General features: G+C 35.3%; 1 protein-coding gene across 1 annotated transcript in view; it reads left to right on the forward strand.

Annotated features, from left to right (window-relative positions):
• STPG2 (sperm tail PG-rich repeat containing 2) overlaps positions 1–24,954 on the forward strand; it is a gene marked incomplete at its 3' end in the record, with an annotated part of 527,449 nt that overhangs the window by 237,540 nt on the left and 264,955 nt on the right. The window contains 1 exon segment of the mRNA XM_082642509.1: positions 21,756–21,871. Coding sequence (XP_082498635.1) covers positions 21,756–21,871 — 116 coding nt within the window.

Genomic DNA, 24,954 nt, shown 5'->3' on the forward strand with positions numbered 1-24,954 from the left:
GGAAGGATTGAAAGAAAAGAGATAAAACTATCTTTATTTTCAGATTATAGCATCATTGCAAAATAATTTCTAAAAATCCAAAAACTGCTAGAACTTATAAAATTAAGCACACTTGCTAGATATAAGAGTGACCTAACAATGAATAACATTTCTCTATACCAGCAGTGATCATGTATGAAAAGGTAAATATAACTCCTAAAAGGAATAAATTTCCTAGGAATTAACTAAGGCCAAAGTTTTCCATAAATAGAATTTGAAAATTCTAATAATGGACAGAGATAATGGTCTGAATAAATGAAGAGCTAATTCAGGCTCTTGAATAGGATGACTTTATATAATGGATATATTAATTTCCCCTGTTTTAATTTGTAAATGTAACCCCACTTTAATTTATAAATGTAAAGTCCAGTTGAACTTTTTGAAGAAATTGATAAACACACTAAAATGTATGTAAAAAATAAAGGTACATGAATAATTTTAAAAAAGAAGAGTAAAGCAAGGGGAGAAATTTCCATATTATTTATTAAGATGCATTGCAGAAACTATATTAATAAAAATGTGGTTTTGGCAAAAAATAAGATAAATGAATAAGGAAGCAAAGAAAAAAGCTCAGAGATAGATCTATGCATATATGAAGACAATTTCTTATAAAGTTGGCACCACAAATCAATGGATAAAGGAAAAATTTAGTAGGGCCCCCTGGGGAAACGGACACAATAACTAAAGAAAAATAAGATTAGATCTTTACAAAATATCACATACAATGATGGAATCCAGATGAATTAAAGACAAATAAAGGTAAAACTACAAAGTTAGTAGAAGAAAATACTGGGAATACCATTGCAACCTAAAAAGTGGAGAAAGACTTCTTAAAAACTTCAAAAGTAGAACCATAAGGCAAAGAATGGTATAAGCATGAATATATCAAAAACTAAGTATTTCAGTTCAACATTGGGCACCCTTGGCAAAGTTAAGTAGATGACAGCTGGAAGAATTTATCTGCAATGTTTAAAACTGACAGATTCAAATATGGACTAAACAAGGAATTTATGAGCTCAAGAAGAACAAAACAAGAAACCCAAAGAGAAAATCGGCAAAGCATATGAAATTATTTTATAGTCTCTATTGATTATTTTTTATTTTAGTCTTCTCCATAGAAGTTCAACTGATTCCAGAAAGACTCATATTCCTTCTTCTTAAAGCTCATTTATTTTTACATTACTACTATTAGAGTATAAAAATGAATGTTAATGTTTTTAAATCTCAGGGAATAACAGTTATTGTAACAACAAAAATAGACTACCCTAAAAAGTCTGACAATTATGTGACAAACACATAGGACCCTGACTTCAATGATAACGTTCTCTAAAGAAACTCATTGGAGTTACAATTATCAAGTCATTTCTAAGGAGAGGATAAATGCATTTTACAAAAAAAATTGGCATGAGAAATAATGTAGTATTGGGTTTCATCTAAGTGTAGAACTCACCATTTCCCCTCAAGCCTTAAACAAATATTACATGAGTGAGAGCTCTTGTAAAATGTTATGTTTTGAAATAGATTTCATTAATGGCTTCTAGTGATAATTTATTTCTCCCTTTATGCACAAGTCTCTTCTCATACTAATAATGGATAGCTTATTTGCATATAAATAGATTTCAGTATTTGCTGAAGCAGAGACAAAACATGTTTCTCCCCTAGCCCCCAGACATTGTTAAACAAAAAAAAAGAGGGGAACGCAATATTGCAATAATTAGCATTAGCAATCAGTATTTGTAATAATTTTCTTGATCAGAAATTTTTGCAGGTAACTTTCTTTGGTGTTTTTATTCATTTACTTCATGTCAAAGGTTTTGACCTGTATTAAAATCATTTTTTAAAAAAGAATCTGCACAGTTTTCTGAGTGATGTTTTTTGATATACTTATGCTTCAAACAAAAACAACAAAGCAGCTTGATATTGTTACTGAAATGTTTACTATGATCCTCTGGGTATCTTCTCCTAATTAGTTTTTACCGTTTTAACTGATTAGTTAGCATGTTCTGTTTTAGAGAAGGTAAATGTCATTTTTGTGACTATATTGCTTAATTAAATAAATCATTTACTTTTGAGATATAACAAGTCACATGCTTATGATAGAGATTTTGTTCTTTTTAGTTAAAATGTGCAAATGTTAATCTTTCAGTTATCATGTGGTCAAAAGTATCAAATCCTAAAAAATGTTATTATTAGAACATATGTCCTTCCTAAATATGTCTGCCTTCCTAAATATGTTTTATAATAAGGTCTTCTGAGCCTACTTCATTTCAACTAACAAAGGTCACTACTAGAGAAAGAAAGATTAACTCAATATATTTTTTTAAACATATCCATTTGATGTTTGCTTTCAGTATTTGAATAGGATATATTCCTCTATCATCTCTCTTTAAGTGAATAGGAGGCATTATCTTGTGGCACACTTAGTATTTATTTTAAAGTAATTTCTTCAGGAAATTAAGACAACAGCTGCTTTTTGGTAGGTACAATGTCTATTAATTGACTAATAATTGTCTAATAATGACTCTGTCTGACCAGCAGAGTCACTCAGAGGAGAGTGAAAAATGACTTCAGCTTTCAAAAAAGACAGGAAACGTGACCATTCTATTTGAGCAATTCTATTTTACTTGATTTTTGTTACTTGCATAAATACTGTTTTCATCTCTTGTAGGGGTCCAAAGCCCTTTCCAAACATGGGGCCAAAAATATCCTGAAAGAGTGATGAAAACACTGTGTTTAAATCTATGTGTTTTAAAACGTCATATGGATCTTTTCTACCAGTTAAAAAAAAGTGAGAAAGAAAATTGTCCCTCCAAAAACATGACACATTGCATTCTGCCACAGAGAGGCAGCCTTCACCAAAAGATGGGACTTAGGGTTATTTGGTTTGGGGAAAATAATATTTAACTCTAGATTTTAAAAAAAATGTTTATAACAGGTTTAGAAAGTAGCAGTGTGTGGCAGCCTAGACAACTGGGAGTGTGACAATATGGAGACTGGAAGACAACTTGGTTTTCAGAATTGTGACATTTTTGTTTTCCTTAAATGTGTATGCATTTATTATAAATTGAAAAGTATAGACATAAAACCAAAATTATATCTACTTTGGAATGGTATGGATTAATAATCCAGGAACAAGTTTCCTGAATTTATCATATAGACCTTAATTTATTCCATCTCTTAGACCCAATTCACCTGTTAGGGAAATGTAATATTGAGATAAAAGCATAATATTCTCATTTAATTAACATTATCTTTTTTGGCAAATTTGATGTTTTGGAAGGTGCTAGAGACAGCAAAAGAAGATTAAGAAGGCAGTGTGAAATATTGAAAAGAGTTGTTAAAAACATAGAGCAAGTCACAACTCAGCTATTAACTGAATTTCCTATAAAATTTAAATAATTTTATTTTCCTTTCTTTCCTCTCAGGGATGTTCTAAGGATTAAAAGTGGTTGAATGATTTGGTTCTTACTCCTTTTGTGACTTTGTAGAAGTTGCTTAACTTTTCTACACCATTTTATCCCTCTTTTATAAAGAAACTAAAACTTTATAAGATCTACAGAATTTATGAAGTGTATATGGCTAGTATACAGAAAGGTTGAATTTTTTAGGTTTAAGATTTATTGTGGAAAATGATAGACTAAAATAAAATCGAGATGAAAATATACTTACATTTCAAAGAACTGTATCTTCCATGATCATGAAATAAGTTTTACACATTTGGCTCCATATTGAAATAACGTGACATGCCTATGACAGAATTCATAAAGTGCTGAAGGATATACACTGAAAAGTACGTCTCTTTACCTTCTTAATGATGCCAGCCTCCTATAAATCTCTATCCTCTCAGGCAGCAATTGTTAAACTTGTTTGCAAATATTTATGTGATATATCATCTAAATAACATTTTCACATTATAAGTAGAAATATGAATTCAAGGTATCCATTTTTCCATAGACAATTACTGAGAAAGTAAAATGAAAAAAGAATTGTTAAAATGCTTAAAAGTCATGGGAGTAGACTCTAGTGGACTCATAAATCGGCTCTTCCTTCCTTGGTTTGGCTCAATTCAGCTCAACAAGTACTGATTGTGGCTCTACCATAGGCAGGCAAAGGGACATAAGACATTCAGGTATATTCTAGAAGCAATGATAGTCTCATCCATAATTTCTTAAGATTTATTCTTTGATCAATAGTTCTTGAGATTTTGGGAAAAGCGATTCAGTGTTTAAATATATTTGAGAACAGCTACATATTAAGTTGTAGTTTAGAGTTCTAAACAGTGGGTTTTGTTAAATTTGTTTTCTTCATTCCACTTTCAGAGAATATGATTTATTATTTTTTCATGAATCCAAGGAATCTGCATTCTAACACTAATCTGGGTGATTCTGATGCCTGTGGTCCATGAACTACACTTTGAGAAAGATTAGTTTAAAATGTGTGGTGCTAAATATGATCCTCTTTGTTTTTTAGTCTTGATATTTCAAGCCATAGAACAGATTCAGCCAGAGGCCAGTGGAGAAACATGTCCAAAGCTATGGAAGGGCTTGTGAATAGGCCCTGTGGGTCATGGGTATTGAAGACAGATGAGGAAACCATCAACTATTTGGAAATAAACATTATTAATATGAACAAATCCCACTGTTATTTGTCATGGTTAAATTAATTAGTGGTAGTTGATGAGAAGGCTTGCAAGGGAAGAATCCTGCTATTATTTCATGAAGATATGGCAACAAGGTTGGAAAATATTTACATTATATGACCACAAGAACAGAATGAACAGAGAACACTGTTAAGGTGAAGAAAAAACCTTATTTAGATTTATATCTATGTATAGATTTAAATTTACTGAAAATGAGCAAGAAGCTTTCTGAGATATTCAGTGGTTAACTTAACAGTTTTTGTTTGATCTCTAATGAATATAAACAAAACATTTGTGTATGAAAGCATGAAAACCCCATTCTTTCATTCATTTAATCTAGAAAATATATTTTTTAAGATGCAGAATGTGTTCAATTAAGTTGCAAATAAAAATGTTAATCATTTTTAATTGACCTGTCATTAAATAAATGATGTAGGCTCTTTCAGAAAATTCTGAACTCAGTCTAGCTTTATTGTAGTATTGAATAAATTGTAGCAGACATATTCAAAGAAAAATTCAAATCCAAATGCACCTAGGGGCTTAACAATTTTTAGCAAGTTAAAAAAAATGGCAATAGTCACAATTAAAATGGTAAAAACTAGCCACTTAAAAGTTTTGCTTTAAATCATAGTTCATTTACTATAGCTTTCTTAGATAATTCAGTTTGGTTAGTACTAATCAAATGTTTTAATTATTTTAAAAATAAGGTTGGTATTTATATTTAAAGAACACTTTATAACTTGATCTATGACATGACATGTTTTACAAAGACACAGCATTATCCTGATCTTTACGTACAGTATTCACAGAGATAAGTTCCAGTTTTAAGAGGGAATACCTTACGATTTCAGCCCTGAGTATTAACATAATGATGATGATCTAAGAGGACTTAGTAAGAGGACTTAGAATATATGCTGAGACTTTTCAATTTTTTGCTTAGATAATGTTCTTGACATTCTGAATCCAAACCTTTAAAAGTGAACAGTAGAGGGCTTCCCTGGTGGCACAGTGGTTGATAGTCCGCCTGCCGATGCAGGGGACATGGGTTCATGCCCCGGTCCGGGAAGATCCCACATGCCGCGGAGCGGCTGGGCCCGTGAGCCATGGCCGCTGAGCCTGTGCGTCCGGAGCCTGTGCTCCGCGATGGGAGAGGCCACAACAGTGAGAGGCCCGCAAACCACAAAAAAAAAAAAAAAAAAAAAAAAAAGAACAGTAGAATATAAAGCCCAAATTCAGTTATAAAAGGAAAATTGCTACTAATATGTCAGGCCAGTCATGAGGTATTTTATTTACCTTAAAGATAATATCATATTTTATTGATTACTTGATAAGTTTGTTCATTCATCACTAAAAATCATGTGTTACATATATATATATATATATATATATATATATATATATACACACACACACACACACACATACACTACCTACTCAAAATGGTGTTAGGTGGAAGTGATCATCCTTCCTTCCAGTTGGTTCCTATAATTCATACAGAAAGTATGTTATACCTACATTTGCAAGACAGGTGAAAGTCATTCAAATTTGTACAATGTACTTATCAGAGAGCAAAATTGTCAGCAGTTCAAAGACTTCATCTGATAGGGTTTTGGATACACATTTTGATAAGTATGTACTTGGTGGTACACAGATAAACAGAACACTGCCGTTTGAAGATATATTTTGTTCAAGTCAAATCTATGTGATTTTGTGTTTATATTTCATAAGAGTACAGTCCTACTGCTTAATGAATGCTAGGAACACACATTTTAACAGGTGGATAATTTAGGTAGACTCCAGTAAATGCAGTTCTCAGTCTACTTAGGTTGAAGTGCATTGTAATAGTCCATTCCGTAGGGACTGTGTTGGCAATAATTCCTAGATACTCTATAGTAACTTTAAGGTATCATCCTTAAGTATTTAAGATTTTATTTCTTAAAATATGTAATACCTATTTTGTTCTTAGTAAAAGAAGTCAACGATATGGTAAAACATACATGGAAATTTTGGTTAAAAGTTTACGCATTATTGGGACTCTATCATTTTTTCTCATCACCTATAAGCTGAATTTAATAGACTTTGCAGTTCTGTGGTCATAATCTGAAGTGCCATTTAATCAAATTGAGTGTTAGAAGCAGGAGAGGAGCATTAAACCTAAATGTGGTTTTGACATTGATAATAATACTTCCTTGTGTACTAATCTTTTGTCTTTCCTATTATTTCATTTGTAAAGCTGAAGAATAAAATCTGTGAGACAATGTGTTCCATAAAAATCTAAACTCTCTAAATGACATTTTAAAGCCAGGCAGTCCATTTTAATGAACAATTTTCTAGATGCTTTTTTAATTTCTAAAGATATGCTCACATATGGGATATTTATTTTCCAGTAACTTTCTGTCACCTTCAGATGAAAAAAGGACTCAGTATTCATAAACAAAATTGACTACATGATTTATAAATTTTGGTTCATTACGAAGACAGCCATTTTTTTAATATGAGGTTTTGCAGCTTTATTCATAGAAGTAGTTATTTCTGAGTTGGCTCTAATGCACCAAAATGATTTTTATTTTAAATTACTCATTTTTCCTCTTCTACCCCATTTTGCCCTGTAGCATTGGTTGACATTTCAGAGAGAATGAGTTGGCATAGAGCTGGAAAATATGTAATTATAAGAATCATCTGCTCTTGAATTTCCCATTATATAGTAGTCATGATTCAGACAGACTTTTCATAGGTGTTTGATTTGGAATGAGAAGTTTTCTTCTTCCATGACCTGTGATTAAAATGTGGCATTTTGGTAAACAAATAGAAGATAGTTTCTGCATAATCCAGTTGTGAATCAGAGCTGGTGAAGCAATGTAAATCTTTGACCTGTATCATATAAGCAGTAGCATATGTAATTGTAAATATATTTTAAGATTAAGTACAGTAAACTTATTTTTTTTAATGCTCTGTAGCTTAAAGCAGACTAAGTGCTAAAATGCAGCAAGATGTGTATTAAGAAAAGTTTCACTTCACTTAATACTCCTCAAAGGAATTCCAATAAAAGGAAATCTACTACAACTACTTTTCAATATTATCTTTTCTTTTAATGAGTTATAGCCATGAATGCAAATATTTATCAGTTGCTTTAGCATTTTGGTAAAAGTAGGGGATAGACTATACTTTATAACTGAAAATGAAACAGTTACAGTAGTGTTTGGATAATAACCTTACCTATTGCATTAACCTTTATAAATCTTTTTGGCTAAAGTTGCAATTTTCAATTAATTGACTGTGGAATTACATACCCATTTCCTGATGGTATTTTGTGAGGTTTTTTCTGGAAGCTACAGCAACTGGTACATTCTCCCATGCATGGTACACTTTGTGTATATAAGACTCTCTGTTAAGATACTATGTTTATATATGTACATTATTTCTCTGTACTAGAAATATAAATTATTATTATTTCAAAGTCATGCATGCTGTTTTTATAGTAAGATGGCATTTGCTACAACACTTCACTTGTCACTTGGTAGATCAAAACACATTCGCTCTGTCTTAGTCAATGTGGGCTACTATAACAAAAGTACAATAAACTGTGTGGTTAAACAATAGAAATTTATCTCTCATGGTTTTGGAATCTGAGAAGTTCAAGATCAAGGTGCCCAAGGTGCTGGCCAATTCTATTCCTAGTGAAGGCCCTGTTCCTGGTTTGCAGATAGACATCTTGCTGTGTTTTCACACAGGAGGGAGAGAGGGAGAGAGAGAGAATACACTCCTCCTAAGGACACTAAACCCATCGTGAGGGCTCCACCCTTATGACCCAACTGCCTCTCAAAGGCCCCATCTCCACATACCATCACACTGGGGATTAGGGTTTCAGCATATGAATTGTGGAGGGACACAAACATTCAGTCCATAGCAGCGTTCCAAAAAGGCTTTATAAATTTGGACATCTATCCTATTAATTGACTTGATATTAGAATGATTGACCTAGAGCCAAAAGTTACGTTTTATTTTAAATTTTGAAATGTCCTATGTAGATAAAGCTAAAGCATTAACAGTGTTTCATATGAACCCATCAATTCTAAAATATTTTAGAATTGATAGAATTCAAAATATCTTGTTGATATTTTAAAATATCAACAAGAATCTATTCTTCAAAGTAAGTGGTTTTGAATTGCCTGTCTACTAGTGAGACAAAGGCTTTTAATTTTGTATCCTATTAATATCTTTTTAAAACATCTTTATTGCTGTATAATTGCTTTTCAGTGGTGTGTTAGTTTCTGCTTTATAACAAAGTGAATCAGCTATACATATACATATATCCCTATATCTCCTCCCTCTTGTGTCTCCCTCCCTCCCACACTCCCTATCCCACCCCTTCAGGTGGTCACAAAGCACAGAGTTGATCTCCCTGTGCTATGCAGCTGATTCCCACTAGCTATTGATTTTACACTTGGTAGTGTATATATGTCCATGCCACTTCCTCACTTTGTCCCATCTTACCCTTCCCCCTCCCCATGTCCTCAATTCCATTCTCTAGTAGGTCTGTGTCTTTATTCCCTTCCTACCCCTAGGTTCCTCATGACCATTTTTTTTCTTAGATTCCATATATATGTGTTAGCACATGGAATTTGTTTTTCTCTTTCTGACTTACTGCACTCTGTAGGACAGACTCTAGGTCCATCCACCTCACTAGAAATAATGCAATTTCGTTTCTTTATATGGCTGAGTAATATTCCATTGCATATATGTGCCACAACTTCTTTATCCATTCATCTGTCGATGGACACTTAGGTTGCTTCCATGTCCTGGCTATTGTAAATAGAGGTGCAATGAACATTGTGGTCCATGACTCTTTTTGAATTATGGTTTTCTCAGGGTATATACCCAGTTGTGGGATTGCTGCGTCGTATGGTAGTTCTATTTTTAGCTTTATAAGGAACCTCCATACTGTTCTCCATAGTGGCTGTATCAATTTACATTCCCATCAACAGTGCAAGAGGGTTCCCTTTTCTCCAAACCCTCCCCAGCATGTATTGTTAGTAGATTTTTTAAATGATGGCCATTCTGACTGGTGTGAGGTGATACCTCATTGTAGTTTTGATTTGCATTTCTCTAATGATTAGTTATGTTGAGCATCCTTTCATGTGTTTGTTGACAATCTGTATATCTTTTTTGGAGAAATGTCTATTTAGATCTTCTGCCCTTTTTTGGACTGGGTTGTTTGTTTTTCTGATATTGTGCTACATGAGCTGCTTGTAAATTTTGGACATTAATCCTTTGTGAGTTGCTTCATTTGCAAGTATTTTCTCCCATTCTGAGGGTTGTCTTTTCATCTTGTTTATGGTTTCCTTTGCTATGCAAAGGCTTTGAAGTTTCATAAGGTCCCATTTGTTTATTTTTGTTTTTATTTCCATTTCTCTAGGAGGTGAGTCAAAAAGGATCTTGCTGTGATTTATGTCATGGAGTGTTCTGCCTATGTTTTTCCTCTATGAGTTTTATAGTGTCTGGCTTTACATTGAGGTCTTTACTCTATTTTGAGTTTATTTTTGTGTATGGTGTTAGGGAGTGTTCTAATGTCATTCTTTTACATGTAGCTGTCCAGTTTTCTCAGCACCACTTATTGAAGTGGCTGTCTTTTCTCCATTGTATATTCTTGGCTCCTTTATCAAAGATAAGGTGATCATATGTGCGTCAGTTTATCTCTGGGGTTTCTATCCTGTTCCATTGATCTCTATTGCTGTTTTTGTGGCAGTACCATACTGTCTTGATTACTGTAGCTTTGCAGTATAGTCTGAAGTTAGGGAGCCTGCTTTCTCCATTGTATTCCTCTGTTTTTCTTTCTCAAGATTGCTTTGGCTATTCAGGGTCTTTTGTGTTTCCATACAAATCGTGAAATTTTTTGTTCTAGTTCTGTGAAAAATGCCATTGGTAATTTGACAGGGATTACATTGAATCTGTAGATTGCTTTGGGTAGTAGAGTCATTTTCACAATGTTGATTCTTCCAATCCAAGAACATGGTATATCTCTCCATCTGTTTGTATCATCTTTACTTTCTTTCATCAATGTCTTATAGTTTTCTGCATACAGGTCTTTTTCTCTTTAGGTAGGTTTATTCCTAGGTGTTTTATTCTCTTTGTTGCAATGGTAAATGGGAGTGTTTCCTTAATTTCTCTTTCAGATTTTTCATCATTAGTGTATAGGAATGCAAGAGATTTCTGTGCCTTAATTTTGTGTCCTGCTACTTTAACAAATTCATTGATTAGATCTAGTAGTTTTCTGCTGGCATGTAAGGATTCTCTATGTATAGTATCATATCATCTGCAAACAGTGACAGCTTTACTTCTCTTCCAATTTGGATTCTTTTTATTCTTTTTCTTCTCTGATTGCTGTCTAAAATTTTGAAAACAATGTTGAATAATAGTGGAGAGATTGGGCAACCTTGTCTTGTTCCTGATCTTAGTGGAAATGCTTTCAGTTTTTCACCATTGAGAAGGATGTTGGCTTGGGTTTGTCATATACGGCCTTTATTATATTGAGGTAAGTTCCCTCTATGCCTACTTTCTGGAGGGTTTTTATCATAAACCGGTGTTGAATTTTGTCAAAAGTTTTTTCTGCATCTATTGAGATGATCATATGGTTTTTCTCCTTCATTTTGTTAATATGGTGTATTACATTGATTGATTTGTGTATACTGAAGAATCCTTTCAATTCCTGGGATAAACACCACTTGATCATTGTGTATGATCCTTTTAATGTGCTGTTGGATTCTTTTTGCTAGTATTTTGTTGAGGATTTTTGCATCCATTTTCTCAGTGATATTGGCCTGTAGTTTTCTTTTTTGTGTGACATCTTTGTCTGCTTTTGGTATCAGAGTGATGGTGGCCTCGTAGAATGAGTTTGGGAGTGTTCCTCCCTCTGCTATATTTTGGAAGAGTTTGAGAAGGATAGGTGTTAGCTCTTCTCTAAATGTTTGACAGAATTCGCCTGTGAAGCCATCTGGTGCTAGGCAAGATTTTTAATCACAGTTTCATTTTCAGTGCTTGTGATTGGTCTGTTTATATTTTCTATTTTTTCCTGGTTCAGTCTTGGAAGGTTGTGCTTTTCTAAGAATTTATCCATTTCTTCCAGTTTGTCCATTTTATTGGCATACAGTTGCTTGTAGTAATCTCTCATGATCCTTTGTATTTCTGCATTGTCAGTTTTTACTTCTCCTTTTTCATTTGTAATTCTATTGATTTGAGTCTTCTCCCTTTTTTTCTTGATGAGGCTGGCTAATGGTTTATCAATTTTGTTTATCTTTTCAAGGAACCAGCTTTTAGTTTTGTTTATCTTTTCTATCTTTTCCTTCATTTCTTTTTCATTTATTTATGATCTGGTCTTTATGATTTCTTTCCTCCTGCTAACTTGGGGTTTTTTTTGTTCTTCTTTCCCTAATTGCTTTAGATGTAAGGTTAGGTTGTTTATTTGAGATGTCTCTTGTTTCTTGAGGTAAGATTGTATTGCTATAAACTTCCCTCTTAGAACTGCTTTTGCTGCATCACATACATTTTGGGTCATTGCGTTTTCATTGTCATTTGTTTCTAGGTATTTTTTAATTTCCTCTTTGATTTCTTCAGTGATCTCTGGGTTATTAAGTAGATATTGTTTAGCCACCATGTCTTTCTATTTTTTACATGTTTTTTCCTGTAATTTATATGTAGTCTCATAGCATTGTGATCAGAAATGATACTTGATATTATTTCTATTTTGTTAAATTAACCAAGTCTTGATTTGTGACCCAAGATATGATCTATCCTGGAGAATCTTCCATGAGCACTTGAGAAGAAAGTGTATTCACTTGTTTTTGGATGGAATGTCCTATAAATATCAATTAAGTCCATCTTGTTTAATGCGTCATTTAAAGCTTGTGTTTCCTTATTTATTTTCATTTTGGATGATCTGTCCATTGGTGAAATTCGGGTGTTAAAGTCCCCTACTATGATTGTGTTGCTGTCAGTTTCCCTTTTTATGGCTGTTAGCATTTGCCTTATGTATTGAGGTGTTCCTATGTTTCGTGCATTAATATTTACAATTGTCATATCTTTTTCTTGGATTTATCTCTTGATCATTTTGCGGTGTCCTTCTTTCTCTCTTGTAATAGTGTTTGTTTTAAGGTCTATTTTGTCTGATATGAGAATTGCTACTCCAACTTTCTTTTGATTTCCATTTGTGTGGTATATCTTTTTCCATCCCCTCACTTTCAGTCTGTATGTGTCTCTAGGTCTGAAATGGGTCTCTTGTAGAGAGAATATATGCGGGTCTTGTTTTTGTATCCATTTTGTATCCATTCAGCCAGTCTATGTCTTTTGCTTGGATCATTTAATCCATTTACATTTAAGGTAATTATCGATATGTAGGTTCCTATTACCATTTTCTTAATTGTTTTGGGTTTTTTTTTTATTTTAGGTCTTTTCCTTCTCTTGTGTTTCCTGCTTACAGAAGTTCCTTTAGCGTTTGTTGTCAAGCTGGTTTGGTGGTGCTGAAATGTCTTAACTTTTGATTGTCTGTAAAGGTTTTAATTTCTCCATAGAATTTGAATGAGATCCTTACTGGGTAGAGTAATCTTGGTTGTAAGTTTTTCCCTTTTATCACTTTAAATGTGTCTGCCACTCCCTTCTGGTTTGCTGAGTTTCTGCTGAAAGATCAGCTGTTAACCTTATGGGGATTCCCTTGTGCATTATTTGTTGGTTTTCCCTTGCTTGCTGCTTACAATATTTTTTCTTTGTATTTAATTTTTGATAGTTTGATTAATATGTGTCTTGGCATGTTTCTCCTTGGATTTATCCTGTATGGGACTCTCTGCACTTCCTGGACTTGATTGACTATTTCCTTTCCCACTTTAAGGAAGCTTTCAATATAATCTCTTCATATATTTTCTCAGTCCCTTTCTTTTTCTTGTCTTCTCTGGGACCCCTATAATTCGAATGTTGGTGCGTCTAATGTTATCCCTGAGGTCTCTGAGACTGTCCTCAATTCTTTTATTCTTTTTTCTTTTTTCTGCTGTGCAGTATTTATTTCCACTATTTTATTTTCCTGGTTAGTTAACCGTTTTTCTACCTCAGTTATTCTGCTATTGATTCCTTCTAGAGAATTTTTAATTTCATTTATTGTGTTTTTCATCATTGTTTGTTTGCTCTTTAGTTTTTGTAGGTCCTTGTTAAACGTTTCTTGTATTTTCTCCATTCTATTTCCAAGATTTTGTATCATCTTTACTATCATTGCTCTGAATCCTTTTCCAGGTAGACTGCCTATTTTCTCTTCATTTGTTTGGTCTGGTAGGTTTTTACCTTGCTCCTTTGTCTGCTGTGTGTTTGTCTGTCTTCTCATTTTGCTTAATTTACTGTGTTTGGGGTCTCCTTTTCACAGACTGCATGTTTGTATTTCCCGTTGTTTTCGGTGTCTGGCCCCAGTGGCTAAGGTTGATTCAGTGGGTTGTTTAGGCTTCCTGATGGAGGGTACTGGTGCCTGTGTTCTGGTGGATCACACTGGATCCTGTCTTTCTGGTGGGCAGGACCACATCTGGTGGTGTGTTTTGCGGTGTCTGTGATCTGATTATGATTTTAGTCAGCCTTTGTGCTAGTGGGTGGGTTGTGTTCCTGTCTTGCTAGTTGTTTGGCAGAGGCTCTCCAGCACTGTAGCTTGCTGGTCGTTGAGTGGAGCTGTGTGTTGGTGTTGAGATGGAGATCTCTGGGAGATTTTTGCCGTTTGGTAATATGTGCGGCTGGGAGGTCTCTGGTGGACCAATGTCCTGAACTCGGCTCTCCCACCTTAAAGGAACAAGCCTGACACCTGGCTGGAGTACCAAGACCCTGTTATCCACACGGCTAAGAATAAAAGGGAGAAAAAAAGAAAGAGAGAAAGTAAAAAAATAAAATAAAATAAAGTTATGAAAATAAAAATTTAAAAATAATTATTTAACATGGAAAAAAAATTAAAAAGTAATAAAAGCAAGGAAAGTAAGAAATGAAGAAGAGAGCAACGGTACCAAAAAACAAATCCACCAATGATAATAAGTGCTAAAAACTATATTTAAAAAAGAACAAAAAACAAACAAACAAACAAAAAAAAACGGACAGACAGAACCATAGGACAAATGGTAAAAGCAAAGCTATACAGACAAAATCACAAACAGAAAGATACACATGCACACTCATCAAAAGGGAAAGGGAAAAAAAAAAAAATATATATATATATATATATATATATATATATATATATATATATATATATATATGCTCCCAAAGTCCACCTTCTCAATTTGGGATGATTTGTTGTCTATTCAAGTATTCCAGAGATGCATGGTACATCAAGTTGATTGTGGAGATTTAATCTGCTGCTCCTGAGGCTTCTGGGAGAAATTTCCCTTTCTTTTCTTTATTTGCACAGTTCCTGGTGTTCAGCTTTGGATTGGCCCCGCCTCTGTATGTAGGTCACCTGAGAGCGTCTGTTCCTGCCCAAACAGGACAGGGTTAAAGTAGCAGCTGATCAGGGGGCTCTGGCTCACTCAGGCTGGGGGGAGGGAGGGGTACGGAATGCAGGGCGAGCCTGCAGCAGCAGAGGCTAGTGCACCAGCCTGAGGTGCACTGTGTGTTCTCCTGGGGAAGTGTCCCTGGGTCATGGGTCCCTGGCAGTGGCAGGCTACACAGGCCCCCGGCAGGGGAGGTGTGGATAGTGACCTGTGCTTGGACACAGGCTTCTTGGTGGTGGCAGCAGCAGCCTTAATGTTTCACGCCTGTATCTGGGGTCCGTGCTGACAGCTGCGGCTCGTGCCCATGTCTGGAGCTCGTTTAGGTGGTGCTCTGAATCCCCTCTCTTCATGCACCCCGAAACAATGGTCTCTTGATTCTTAGGCAGGTCCAAACTTTTCCCCAGACTCTCTCCCGGCTAGCTGTGGCACACTAGCCCCCTTCAGGCTGTATTCACGCAGCCAACCCCAGTCCTCTCCCTGGGATCCGACCTCTGAAACCCGAGCCTCAGCTCCCAGCCCCCGTCTGCCCTGGCGGGTGAGCAGACAAGCCTCTCGGGCTGGTGAGTGCCGGTCTGCACCGACCCTCTGTGCGGGAATCTCTCCGCTTTGCCCTCCACACCCCTGTTGCTGCACTCTCCTCCATGGCTCTGAAGCTTCCCCCCCACCCCCCATCCTCATCAGTGAAGGGGCTCCTAGTGTGTGGAAACCTTTCCATCTTCAAAGCTCCCTCCCAGAGGTGCAGGCCCTATCCGTATTCTTTTCTCTCTGTTTTCTTACTTTTCCCCTACCCAGTTATGTGGGGAGTTCCTCGCCTTTTGGGAGGTCTGAGGTCTTCTGACAGCATTCAGTAGGTTTTCTGTAGGAGTTGCTCCACATATAGATGTATTTCTGATGTATTTGTGGGGAGGAAAGTGGTCTCTGTGTCTTACTCTTCCACCATCTTGAAGGTCTCCTCCCTATTAATATCTTTATATCTACTCTGGTATTTCACTGTTTATATTCATTGTCAATATTCTATGCTCCTAGTTTTTATTTCCTCTCCCACAGTGTCTTTTAAATGCCCTCTAATTTAGTTTCATTCATCACCACTCTTCTAAAGTTACATCCAATATACTCTACAGTGACCTCCCTATAAGTCTCCATTTGAAATATTTGATATAGTAGACCTCTAACACTGTTCATATGTGAGGCATGGCATGTGATAGACACTCAAAATAAGTATTGGTTAACATGCAAATGGGGAAAGAAATAACCTCTCCCTATTTACTGTCTATATGTTGTAGTAACTAGATTTATTAACTAGACTGTTTCGTTCTTTGACTCTTCTCCTCCTTCTCTGTGTGCAGTCCCCCAAGGTCCAGTCCTTAGTTATTTAGTTTTTCTCTCTCTGTGATCTTTCCTTTAGAGAAACCTCAACTATTGCCTCTGAATGAATAACTCCATTCTTTTTCTCCAGGCAAGCTTCCTCATGAGCTTCAGTTATATATCTACGATTGTCCTCTAGACACTTCTATTTGGATATTCTGCATCTTTCCAAACATAATTGGTTCAAAATCAAGCACAAGCTATTCCTCTCCTCCTTTTTTTCTATGTTTCTTTATTCCCATCATAGTATTACCTTTTTCGTAGCCACTTTTCATTTTTATCTTCTTCTAATCACTGTACATACTAAATATTTATTACATTTCTTAGAAAATATTCTGAGTTGTTCTTCCTTTCCATTATCAATGTTAGTGAACTCCTTGTTAGGGACCCTGAAACAGCCCATCTTCCAGTCATTTCATCTTGTGAACTACTGCCAGAGTTTATTTCTTAAACTATCTCTTTCTTCATAAATTTCCTTTAGTCAAAAACCTTCAAGAGCTAGACTATGGAAGTGGTTTTCAAAAGCCTTTAAAAAAATTACTAAACAACTTCAGTTAAATAAAATCTTGTATGGGACCCAAACAAATAAAACAGTAAATCTGTAGTTGTTTTGGCTGAAAATATTTAAGGCCTCTTGTATTTACGCTTTACCTACACATTGTACCCTGGGCAGTTCTTTAGAATTTCTGGTACATTTTAGAATACAATTTGAAACCTATGGCCTCTAGTACAAAATCTTTATTTAGGATTTAAGCCCTGTTGCATTTAACCAATCTGTTTGCTACATAAAACTTTTTCCATGTAAATTTGTGCCTTGACATCTGTCATGTTTAGTGCCCAGAATGCTGTTAGACCACCTTTCTGCTTCTTTAAATCTTATTCATATCCCCAATGCAGTTCAGTCATCACCTGTTCACTGAACATGTGAATGAATATGTAGGAATAAAAGAGTTGGGTATCTTTTTTCACTATGTAGATATATTTTGAGGGGGTACTGTTTTCTTTTTTTGGAAATTACTTCTGATTTGAATTTAATTATTACATACACAGAAGTCCGTGCAGGTGTATCTTGGAGATATTTCAGGTTTGATTCCAGACCACCACAATAAAGAACATATCCCAATAACGGGAGTCACAGAAATTTTTTGGTTTCCCAGTGCATATAAAAGTTATGTTTACACTGTACTGTAGTCTATTAAATGTGCAATAACGTTATGTCTAAAAAATGCACATACCTTAATTTAAAAATACTTTATTGCTAAAAGATGCTAAACATCTTTTGAGCCTTCTGCAAGTCATACTCTTTTTGTTGGTAGTTGGTATAGTGTCTTCCTTTGATGTTGCCTACTGACTGATCAGGGTGGTGGTTGCTGAAGAGCTAGGTGGCCGTGGCAATTTCTTCAAATAAGGCAACAATGAAATTTGTTGCATCAATTGACTCTTCCTATAGCATGCATGCTGTTTGGTAGCATTTTACCCACCATAGAACTTCTTTCAAAATTGGAGTCATCCCTCTCAAACCCTGCTGCTGCTTTGTCAACTAACTTTATGTAATATTCTAAATCCTTTCTTATCAAAATTTCATCAGTCTTCATAACATCTTCACCAGGAGTAGATTCCATCTCAAGAAACCACTTTCTTTGCTCAACCATTAGAAGCAACTCCTCATCCATTAAAGGTTTACCATGAGACTGCAACAATTCAGTCATCTTCAGACTCCATTTCTAATTTTAGTCCTCTTACTATTTCCACATCTGTGGTTTCTTCCTTCACTGAGTCTTGAATCCCTCAGTCATTCAACTTCTTCCAAACTCCTGTTAAGGTTGATATTTTCACCTCTTCCCATGAATTACAAATATTCTTTTTTTTTTTTTACAAATATTCTTAATGGCATCTAGAATGATGAACACTTTCCAGAAGGCTTTTAATTGAGCTTGCCCACATCTGTCAGATGAATCACTCTCTGTGGCAGCTAGATCCTTTTGAAGTATATATTTATATTTTGACTGCACCATGTGTCTTGCAGGATCTTAGTTCCCTAACCAGGAGACCAGGGGTCAGACTTGGTCCCCTCTGCAGTGGAAGCATAGAGTCCTAACCACTGGACTGCCAGAAAACTCCCAAAATATATTTATTAAATAAGACTTGAAAGTCAAACTGACTCCTTGATCTGTGGGCTGCAGAATGGATGTTGTGTTCGCAGCCATAAAAACATCATTAATCTCATTGCACATCTCCATCAGAGCTCTTGGGTGACTAGGTACATTGTCAATGTGCAGTAATATTTTGAAAGGAATCTTTTTTTCTGAACAGTAGGTCTCAGCAGTGGGCTTAAAATATTCAGCAAACCATGTTGTTAACAGATGGGCCATCATCCAGGCTTTGTTATTCCATTTATAGAGCACAGGCAGAATAGATATAGCATAATTCTTAAAGGCCCTAGGATTTTTGGAGTGGTAAATGAGTATTGGGTTCAACTTAAAGTCACCAGGTAATTAGCCCCTACAAAGAGAGTCAGCCTGTCCTTGAAGCTTTGAAGCCAGGCATTGACTTCTCCTCACTAGCTATTGAGTTGGCCAAAAAGTGTCTTCAGTTTTTAAGTAAAAATAAAAGACACATTTTTCATTTTCACCAAGAACTTTATTGACCAACATATCTGCCCTTTTGTTCCACTACCTTCTGCCATTTTTCAGGCAACTTCATAATTCCATCTTTGCAAAACTTTTTATCTTTTTGAGCAAAGAACTGTTCCAGGTGCCTTTTACAGTCTTCCAGGGAATTGAAATTTTTTCCATTAAGAGAAGTTTGTAAAGACCAAAATAAGTGGAAATCCAAAGGTGAAATGTCTGGTGAATATGGTAGATGAACCAGAACTTCCCAGCCAAGCTGTAACAGTTTTTGCCTGGTCATCAAAGAAACATGTGGTCTTGTGTGATCGTGATGGAAGATTATGCGTTTTCTGTTGACTAATTCTGGACACTTTTTGTCAAGTGCTGCTTTCCGTTGGTCTAACTGGGAGCCGTACTTGTTGGAATTAATCATTTGATTTTCTGGAAGGCACTCCTAATAGAGGACTCCCTTCCAATCCCACCATATACACAATATCACCTTCTTTGGATGAAGACCAGCCTTTGCTGTGGTTGGTGGTGTTCATTTCACTTGCCCCACAATTTCTTCCATTCCACATTAATGTACAGCATCCACTTTTCATCGCCTGTCACAATTTGTTTTAAGAATGGAACATTTTCATTACGTTTGAGTAGAGAATCGCATGTGGAAATATGGTCAAGAAGGGTTTTTTCGCTTAACTTATGTGGAAACCAAACATCATAAGTGATTAATATAACCAAGCTGGTGCAAATGGTTTTCAACACTTGGTTTGGATATTTTGAGTATGTCGGCTGTCTTCCACGTGGTATAACATTGATTGTTCTCAATTAATGTCTCAATTTCATTGCTATCAGCTTCAACTGGTCTACCCAACTGGAGCATCATCCAGCGAGAAATCTCTAGCCCGAAGCTTCACAAACCACTTTTGACAAGTTCAGTCAGTCACAGCACCTTTTTCATACACTGCACAAATCATTTTTTTTTTGCGTTTCAGTTGCGTTTTTACCTTTCTTGAAATAATAAAGCATAATATGCCAAAAATGTTGCTTTTTTCCTTCCATCTTCAATATTAAAATGGCTACAGAAAAATTCACCAATTTTGATGTCTTTTTTAAATGCACGCTGATATGACAGCTGTCACATACAATCTAAAAGATTGTTTTGAATGAAGTTAAAGACAACTAAGTGCTACTAGAGCCATCTTACGGAAAAAAACCAAACGAAACTTCTGGCCATCCCAACATGAAAGTCCTCGATGGTATCTTCTTCCAAAAGAGGGCTATTTTGTCTACAGTGAAAATCTGTTGTTTAGTGTAGCCACCTTCATTAATTTTCACAGCTAGATCTTCTGGATAACTTGCTGCAGCTTCTATGTCAGCACTTGTTCCTTCACCTTGCACTTTTTTTTTTTTTTTTTTTTTTTTTTTGCAGTATGTGGGCCTCTCACTGTTGTGGCCTCTCCCATTGCGGAGCACAGGCTCCGGACACGCAGGCCCAATGGCCATGGCTCACGAGCCAAGCAGCTCCGCGGCATGTGGGATCCTCCCAGACCGGGGCACGAACCCGTGTCCCCTGCATCGGCAGGTGGACTCTCAACCACTGCGCCACCAGGGAAGCCCCCACCTTGCACTTTTATGTTATGGAGATGGCATCTTTACTTAAACCAGCATCTGCTAGCTTCAAACTTTTCATCTATAGCTTCCTCACCTCTCTCAGCCTTCACAAAATTGAAGAGAGTTAGGGCCTTGCTCTGTATTAGCCTTTGTCTTAAGGGAATGTTGTGCCTGGTTTGATCTCTACCCAGACCACTAAAACTTTCTCCATATCAGAATTAAAGCTGTTTTGCTTTCTTATTATTCATGTGTTCACTGGAAGAGCACTTTTAATTTCCTTCAAGAACTTTTCCTTTGCATTTACAACTTGGCTGACTAATATTTAGTGCAAGAGGCCTAGCCTTTGACCTATCTCAGGTTTTGACATGCCTTCCTCACTAAGTTCAATCATTTCTAGCATTTGATTTCTAGTGCCCCATGGTAGGGGTACTACTTGGCCTAATTTCAATATTGTTGTGTCTCAGGGAATAGAGAGACCCAAGGACAGAGAGAGGGATGGGGAAACAATCAGAACACACACAACACTTATGAATTAAGTTTGCTATCTTACATGGGCACGGTTTGTGCTACCCCAAAACAATTACAATAGTAATATCAAAGATCACTGATTATATATTACCATAACAGATATAATTTTTAATAATGAAAAAGTTTGAAATATTGTGAGAATTACGTGAACAAATGCTATTAGAAAATTGGTGCTGATAGGCTTGCTAGAAGCAGGGTTGCTACAAACCTTGAATTTGTAAAAAGCACAGTATCTGAAAAGTGCAATAAAGTGAAGTGCAATAAAATGAGGTATGCTTGTGTTTTATGCTTATCATATTTCAAATCCCTGAACTGAATGACTTTAAGCATTCAAAAGGATGGGTTCAAGAGTGATGCTAAATATAAATGTTAAGATAACAAATCTAAGAATAATATACATGTGACCAAAATCAATAATTTAAAACGTGCTTTATTATTTTTACATTTGTTTTCTCTTAGGGCCTGCAACATACAATCCTGTTTTAAAGAAATCTTGCTCCATACCCTTATTTGTTAAAGCATCAAAGCGTTTTAAAGATTCCAAAGAGATTACTCCTGGTCCAGCGACATATGAGGTTTGTCAATGATATTTCTCTTTTAATAATAATACAAGAATGGAAAAATTTCCAGAAAGTACTGGAAATGTCTTCATTAAAGTCCTTTCCATATGTTCTATTCTTATTACTAACCAAAATCTTTTGGCTAAGAAAGGCTTTTTTAAAGATAAATTCTGACATTTCTGAAAGAATTATTTAAGAATTTAAGAATAATTTAACAATTTATCTATAAATAGCCTCTACAGCACAAATATATGTAATTTCTATATTCCTGCAACTCTAAATATTTACTTGTTTACATACAAAAATTGAAATAGAAATTTCCAAGTGTTTATTGAAATCAAGAATTTATTAGAGAGCTCAGAAGAAGAAAGCCCTGTGGATCCAATAAAACCAGGTATTGATCTTTTATTTTCTTTTAATAAATGAGGTGGTTTAGATTCATAATAAATAAATGTTTCATTATGCTGTGGGTCTTCTGATTATAAGGAGGAGTTTTAAATAAACTGCAGGGTTTTAGAATTTGTGTCCACTCTAGGCTTTTATTCCCCATTTGGTGTGAAAAGGTTTTCCCATTGACTGATAGCAATTAAGAGTGCAAACCATAATGAATGTTCTTATTTGGGTTAGTTAATGACAAATTTATTTTTATTGAATGTGTGTTTTTCTACTTATTCAAAATGTCATAATCCAAAGAATTTTTCAGCATTCTGTCAGAAGCACATTTATAATATAATATCAGAAAAGAAAGAAAAAAAATCAAATGAATAATGAAAGACTTGTTATTTTACTTGTTGGCTGTTGATTCCCCCAAAATATCACTGTTACTTTCTACTGATAAGAAAATCTAATTTTATAAGACTTACTTCACAAAGGGAAAATCTGCTAGACAGAGTCTTAATAGTAGTTCAGAAGGTGAAAGTCAAGGGAGGATACATTATATATATACAGTGTTTTAGGGCCTTGGCTCTGTAATGTAAGGCAAGTCTTGCAAATTGGGAACTGATAGAGATTTGGCAAAGTTTATGACATATTTACTCTTGATTGTTGGGTACAATGAGGAAAGGTCTTTAAGCAAGTATTGATCAGTAAACTATTAGTCTTAATAAGTTAGATATTATAGATGTTCATTTGATCATATTAAATCATAGAAAATCTTTAACTGATTGCTTCCACACTCCTTTTTAAAACTGGTTTTAGTGGTGTCCACAAATGATAAATGCCAGTAAATCTGATGTTACACTTTTTCATTTTGTGCTACATTTGTCATAGAAGATGTACCCACTAGTATTCCTAGTATTTGAAGATGCTATTGCTTTTTCTTTCAGTAAGATTTTATGATTTATATTTATACTTCCTCAGTCATTTATTGTGGAATATTATTTTCTGTGTCAGAAAAAAACATTTGTGGATTTAATAATGAGGTTTAATTAAGGTAATGCCTAAAATGTCAAACTATTATATCCATATATTATATACTAGATATAATACTGTAGTAGAAGGTTAATTTTCTATTGAGGACTGTCTGTAATTTTTTGTCTTTCCAAACCACTTGTTTCTGTTAATTTTTTGAACAAATAATTTTCTTTCATAATTTTTCTTCTTGAAAGGAAAAGTTACTGCTTTTTTTTTAACATCTTTATTGGAGGATAATAGCTTTACAATGGTGTGTTTGTTTCTGCTTTACAACAAAGTGATTCAGCTATACATATACATATATCCCCATATCTCCTCCCTCTTCCATCACCCTACCACCCTTCCTATCCCACCCCTCTAGGTGGTCACAGAGCACCGAGCTGATCTCCCTGTGCTATGCAGCTGCTTCCCACTAGCTATCTATTTTACATTTGGTAGTGTATATGTGTCCATGCCACTCTCTCACTTCATCCCAGCTTACCCTTGCCCCTCCCTGTGTCCTCAAGTCCATTCTCTACATCTGTGTCTTTATTCCTTTCCTGCCCTTGGTTCTTAAGAACCGTTTTTTGGTTTTAGATTCTATAAATATGTGTTAGCATATGGTATTTGTTTTTCTCTTTTTGACTTACTTCACTCTGTATGACAGTCTCCAGATCCATCCACCTCACTACAAATAATTCAATTCCATTTCTTTTTATTCTGAGTAATACTCGATTGTGTATATGTGCCACATCTTCTTTATCCATTCATCTATCAATGGACACTTAGGTTGCTTCCATGTCCTGGCTATTGTAAATACAGCTACCATGAAGAGTGTGGTACATGACTGTTTTAAATTACGGTTTTCTCAGGATATATGCCCAGTAGTGGGATTGCTGGCTCATATGGTAGTTCTATTTTTAGTTTTTAAAGGAACCTCTATACTGTTCTCCATAGTGGCTGTATCAATTTACATTCCCACTGACAGTGCAAGAGGGTTCAATTTTCTCTACACCCTCTCCAGCATTTATTGTTTGTAGATTTTTTGATGATGGCCATTCTGACTGGTGTGAGGTGGTACCTCATTGTATCGATAGTTTCAGTTTGCATTTCTCTAGTGATGTTGACCAGCTGTTCATGTGCTTCTTGGCCACCTATATATCTTCTTTGGAGAAATGTCTATTTAGGTCTTCTGCCCATTTTTGGATTGGGTTGTTTGTTTCTTTAATATTGAGTTGCATTAGCTATTTATATATTTTAGAGATTAATCCTTTGTCCGTTGATTCATTTGCAAATATTTTCTCCCATTCTGAGGGTTGTCTTTTCATCTTGTTTATGGTTTCCTTTGCTGTGCAAAAGCTTTAAAGTTTCATTAGGTCCCATTTGTTTATTTTTGTTTTTATTTCCATTACTCTAGAAGGTGGATCAAAAAAGATCTTGCTGTGATTTATGTCAAAGAGTGTTCTTCCTATGTTTTCCTCTAAGAGTTTTATAGTGTCCAGTCTTCCATTTAGGTCTCTAATCCATTTTGAGTTTATTTTTGTGTATGGTGTTAGGCAGTGTTCTAATTTCATTCTTCTACATGAAGCTGTCCAGTTTTCCCAGCACCAGTTATTGAAGAGACTGTCTTTCCTCCATTGTATATCCTTGCCTCCTTTGTCATAGATTACTAGACCACAGGGGCGTAGGTTTATCTCTGGGCTTTC

The sequence above is a fragment of the Mesoplodon mirus genome, assembly GCF_964341445.2.
Source record: "Mesoplodon mirus genome assembly, chromosome: 2".
Classification (NCBI taxonomy): domain Eukaryota; kingdom Metazoa; phylum Chordata; class Mammalia; order Artiodactyla; family Ziphiidae; genus Mesoplodon; species Mesoplodon mirus.